Consider the following 5,646-nt stretch of genomic DNA (forward strand, 5'->3'; position numbering starts at 1 on the left):
ATTTTGCAGAAAATATCAAGATTGTGCACAAAACACAACTCGATCCTTGGTATTGAAAATACAGCAACCCCTGGGCTATTTTAAAGGCATTGAAGACTTGCCCCAAACCGCGTGCCGTGCTTTGAAAAAGTTAACTTTCCATCGATTGCAAGTGAAGATTTTTCTTGTCGCTACAAAATGCAGACAGTAATGAAACGTGATACCTTGTTATCTTTTATCTAGACCTGAGATGTCCATCGCTGCTATGTACACTGTGTTGTGGGTATTGACCTAGCTGTATGTATTGACTGTACACTATTGTCTAATTACCAACGGTAGCAAGCGTGTGTGTATTTTCTGGAATCGATGGTGGTGTTTAGCACTTCTGTTACACCTCGTTCAAAACTAGGTCAGATTACGGGCATGAGACGTTTCTTTGTGCGCGAGTCTTCACACCCTTTAAACAAACTTCTACAGATAATGAAACGCTGCATCTGCTTATGTATATGACTGGATCATTAATTAACACATAAAAATACATTTTAAGAGAATAGCAAGTCTGACACAATTTTTGTTATTTAAAGATTCATAGCTTGCTCTGTAAATGACACAGAAGCTATCAAACAGTTCATATTTTGAAATAGCTTACATCACCAATGCTATATCATACACGACAAATTTTGTGTGAACACGTATGTTGCAAATTGAATTTAGGGGAGGATCCAGGGTTTTATAAGGAGGGAGAGTGGCCCTGGGGTCGTTGAAGCTGACTTCCCCACTCCCCCATTCCCCCTGATCCATGTTTGAATGAACTAATCCAAATCAATTAAGTTGACAAACCCTTCTACCTAGCCAATAGCATGAGATACGTACACGGGAGGTAGAAAAATAAATCTGATTTCCTCCATTATTATATACTTCTAATTTGCAATGCTATTTGATATATTAAAAGCTCATAAATCATACATTTTACCCACAGTTAATTTGCTTGTCCCCTCTGGAAAAGCAAGTATACACGGTCTTGTGGCAAGACTAAGGATATCCATTAACATATGATAAACTATGAAAAACAAAAATAAAGTTGCCCAATATGCACTTCTAAGACAATAGTACTGAAATAACTGCATAATTAATTTATTTTCTTTTATGAAAGAAGAATTACAAATTTGTAAGAAAGTAATTAAAGAACAAGAGTGAAGCATATCAATATTAATAGAGAAGTTCTCACTAGTTAACGCTACCCATCACTGGATAGCTGACAAGTTGGCCATTCATGGCATCATCAATTTTACGTATCATGACCATGTAGATTTTTTGCTATCAGAGCCTGAACTTTTTGTCACTTGTAAAAAACCTCTACACTCAGTAGTAAAAAAAATTTTGTACGCTGCTCCTGGGAGGCCTAAATTTTTGCAGCACATGTACTTCCGTTCATGCTCTTCAACATGAAAGCCACAGAAACCAGATCTTGATTGATAATAATATCCCAAAGATGTTCTCCAACTGTTTTTTTGGCACTTTTCCTGAGATAGGAGAACATTCAGGCAGACTGATATAGACTCTTATAGGAGTATGCCACCTTTAGTTATGATCTTCTCCATTTTATTTTCTCCTGTTTTAAAATGTTCAAAGTAAAAAGGACTTTTTCTATGCTAAAAAAAGGCTTCGATCATAGACATCATGATAGCAAGGCATCTGGCTGGTACAAACACAAATATTTCTAATCCTTAAGTCATGGCATGTTAAATTGTCAACAATTTATTTTCAATTTATTAGCCAGTGAATCTCTTACGATCTTTTATCATTATTTTCTTTCCTTCAATATTGCTCTTGATTGCGGGTAGTTATTCCTGAGATGAATTCTTGTTCCTCCTATTAACCAACATCTCTTACGGCACTGGACATCCCAGCACCGCCTCTTCTTTGAAATCTTCCTCTGTATAGGATGGAGAAACAAGAGAATAACATATTATTATTATTATGCTGTTTATTTATTTTTGTTCTAAGTAGAGGGGTATCAACTGGGTCATCCCTCCTGCTTTCTTCCCCATTTTTCAACATGCACTGATGTCAAACTCTCTGGTATCCCACAATGCAATGCTGCATATCCATGAATCCAAAGAACCTTAATTTGGGGTCATTTCCTGTATTGGAAGGATATTTACAAGTAGTATATCACCACGAGCACATTTAAAATCACAGTAATGTTTTGGTTCCTGCAAAGAAAGCCACTCCTGTACGTTTCTCAGAGAAACAAACTAGAATGTGTAAAATACTTATACTTTTCATGTTGATTGGGTACGCAGTAACTAATTGACATACTGTGACGACATATCCGATAAGCTTGATTACCTGAAGCAATGATAGTGCTGGATATTGCTAACTTTTAGATGCTCCATGAGTCCAACTCTACAAGTCAAAGCAACAGTATCACACTTTAAACATAACTTCAGCTACCCCTGAACAGGTAGCAGCTTTGATCATCTGATACTCCAAATGTCAAAAAATGGTATATATGACATAAGAACGTGATAGCTCACAATAACGCCCACAGCTGCTTTTGGACGGATTGAAACACGACAGGAAGTTATAAAGCAATGTATATAACACCTTCCATATACAGAAACCTTAGTGTATGGTTACCAACTCAATATTTCTCAAACAAACTTTCCATGTACAATCCTACTGTAATATACTCACTCAATCCCTTTATAAGACCAACAAGGTTCTTGTAGTTCTGCCCAGCATCGCAATACGCTCCTGCAATCTGTGAAATGGAGAATGCCCTCACTACCGTTTCCTTAGAAGAAGCGACTGAAAATGTGAAGTCCAGGGTGTCGTTGTAGTGATGCTCCAAGGTTGTGTGCCAGCCCTAAGTATTATTATAGAAGAGAGAACTTTAATTACATTAAGTATCACAGAAATGCAAGAGAGAGAATATATGGATTCACCAAGTATAGTAGTTTTACGTAACAAGTAGTAGATTTTAATACACGTATTGTTTTCGAAATATATCATATTTTAATACCTGCATTGGGAAAGACCTAAATTACAACCGCATAAGTTTTGTTGTACATGACATTTTAAAACTATGAAACTGACTTGCCATATGAATTTATGAAATTACTCCCAGAGAGTTGAGTTTGCATATCTGTGTTCTTACAAAATATTTTATAATATGATTGTGTCCCTCCCTTAAGAGCATTGTGCTCTTTCAGATAAGTTTGAACCAGAAATCCGATAACCTGGCTTATAGCATTTTAATGATTCGTGCAATGTTTTACACAAGGATATCCAAATGTAAAACATTGCAATTTTTTTTTCTTTTCAACTTTGACCATTGCTGACTCCAAGCTATCAGCAAGGCTTTGAAATTCATCCAAGATTAACTTCTGGAGATAGCTTACACAATTTCTTTTCACAAGTTTTTATTTCCTTTTCAGACTTTGATATGATACTTACTTGCAAGATGAAGTCTGCAGATACATTATACTTCCTTAGGTCACTTCCGCCTATGAATGTATATCGTCCATCTGCCCCTCCTGTTAAAAAGACAAAAATGTATTAACTATTTATACATTCATTCCAATTAACCCCACCCTAAATGGTTTCTTCGAGTAGCGGTAACGTATTACATCTGTTTCTTCTTCCAACTTTCTCTCTTCTCACTTTGCAGTGCAATGCCTAACTGTTTAGTTCATGTCTATCCATTTGTTTAATTTGCAATCAACAAATCTGTCCTCTCTATCTACATATTTAAGTTTTCCCTTTTGTTTTGCTTCAATCTGCACTCTGGAAAATCTGCTAGGATTGAAGATGTCAGCATCAAACACACACCCCCCCTCCCTACTGTAACAGTTTTAAACACTGAAAGAATTTGCCCCTGAAATGCTGTTAACTCTTACCTGCCTTCAGGCTGGTCACGAATGTATTGTAAATGGTCTCACTGGAGCTAGAGGCTGTGAAATATGAATTTAAACATTAAAATATGAGCTTACATGAATTTGAAGCAAATTCTTGGAGGAATTCAGAAATGATGTGAAAATGGAGAATTAGTATGAGATACTATGGAAGAATGGGATATATTCTATTGTCAGACAGAGTAACACTTACATAAATTATAAAAGGATAAAATGTTACACATTCTTGGTCGAAAACCCCATCTCAATATCTTGGCCTTGACTCAAGGTATGGTTGATTGACTGTAACATATTTTGGCTGGTTAAACCTTGGATTTGTCCAGAAAGTGGATCACAGTAGATGGTCTATGATATCATCAGGACCGATGTTCTTCAAAATCTTTACTTTTCTTTTGCAATCTTCTCGTTAATTTACCATTATAAAATGATAGATTTGGAATATTTGCTTAGCTGCCAACATTTCTGTACTTAGAATTTCAACAAAATGCAACTTTTGTATGGAAATACATGTTTTCCTCTAGGAATAATTAATTTTAATATTATAATAATGTAGTGGAATGCACCATGTCAAGGTAGGTTTACTCACACCAGTTTCAATATACGGTCAACTTTCTACAAGCTAACTATTGTACAACAGAACAAAAAGCACTTACATTAACTCTTTGACTAATTAATGTCTAAAGCAAACCAAGTATCACCTCAACTGTCTGTGAATATAATCATATTTGAAAGTATGTTTCCAGCTCTATATGAGATTTCAATCTTGGATACTTATACAAAGATATTACTGTAAATTAATTTCACTATCTTATATCAAAATGATTGAAAGCATCAGGCCATAGTCCCCACCAACAACAGTTAAATTCAACACATGTATAGAATACTTAGTACTTACCAAACTGAAATTCTGTCAAGCAACAAGCATTACCTATAAATAATAGAAAGTAAACAAAGTTTTACCAAATCCTATCTGAACACTGATGAAGAGCAAACAATATTTGTGATCCTAGTCTTAAATAATCAGCATTGATAAAATTTTACTCCTTTAGAAGTTTCCCAAAATTAAAGCTAACAATAACAGGCTCAAAACTACTGTTATTGTTCAGGCTTAAAGTCTCAGTACGTCTTTGCTGATGAAGTTAGGAAAACAAACTTCCGAAGCCCCATCCAATGGTTGGTTGATCTGTGTACCCAACCAGCAACTGAATAGGACTGGCCTTCTTTCTTAAATACTGAAAAAGTTTAGTGAAGGCACAAAAAAAAGTGAAGCCGAAATGATGATGTTAATTTGTGCAATTCGAAATCGTTGCCAAAGCCATAATTGAACCCACTGATAATTGTAACTACTAAGTTAGTTAGTAAAGCTTACACTTCATCTGTTTAAGTTTAAACGTTAGTGACTAACTTAGGGCGAGGGCTAAGCTAACTAAGTTCAAGCTTGGGCCTACCTGTAGGTCTACTAGTAGTCTAGTACTTTACTAACATCAAGTTAGGCTAACCTTAGTCAAAACAAAACATACCGCAACTACCACAATCAACTCTTTCGCAGTCTGGTGGTTGACATGCATGAACATATGTTGACATGACAATCATAAAGGTTACCATTAACTTCAGACAAGTATTAGGAGCCATTGTAAACTAACACTACAACTTTTTCGAACTTAATTAAGCTATCGAGTAACTTCGTTGGAGGTGGACCGGATGTGTGAGATTTTTGCATTGAGTCGAAGACTATCTCATCACATGC

At 35.7% G+C, this 5,646-nt stretch overlaps 1 protein-coding gene across 1 annotated transcript; it reads right to left on the reverse strand.

Moving 5' to 3' along the window:
- Nucleotides 1-1,556: 1,556 nt before the first annotated feature.
- LOC139967655 (uncharacterized) lies at nt 1,557-5,646 on the reverse strand. Its single transcript, XM_071971635.1, has 6 exons — nt 5,420-5,646; nt 4,795-4,827; nt 3,885-3,938; nt 3,442-3,521; nt 2,680-2,851; nt 1,557-1,915 (listed from the first exon to the last, which is right to left on the reverse strand). The coding sequence occupies exons 1-6, from the start codon at nt 5,529-5,531 to the stop codon at nt 1,869-1,871; spliced, it is 498 nt and encodes a 165-aa protein (XP_071827736.1). The 5' UTR covers nt 5,532-5,646; the 3' UTR covers nt 1,557-1,868.

This window comes from Apostichopus japonicus, chromosome 5 (genome assembly GCF_037975245.1).
Source record: "Apostichopus japonicus isolate 1M-3 chromosome 5, ASM3797524v1, whole genome shotgun sequence".
Taxonomy (NCBI): Eukaryota; Metazoa; Echinodermata; class Holothuroidea; order Aspidochirotida; family Stichopodidae; genus Apostichopus; species Apostichopus japonicus.

Bases quoted from the DNA above. Each gene is read 5' to 3' on its own strand.
- LOC139967655 (XM_071971635.1), bottom strand. From the start codon at position 5,531: ATGGCTCCTAATACTTGTCTGAAGTTAATGGTAACCTTTATGATTGTC. The intron at 3,939-4,794 runs GTAAGTACTAAG...CATATTTCACAG, and splicing joins CTTGACAGAATTTCAGTTTG to CCTCTAGCTCCAGTGAGACC. The intron at 2,852-3,441 runs GTAAGTATCATA...AATAATACTTAG, and splicing joins CTGCAGACTTCATCTTGCAA to GGCTGGCACACAACCTTGGA.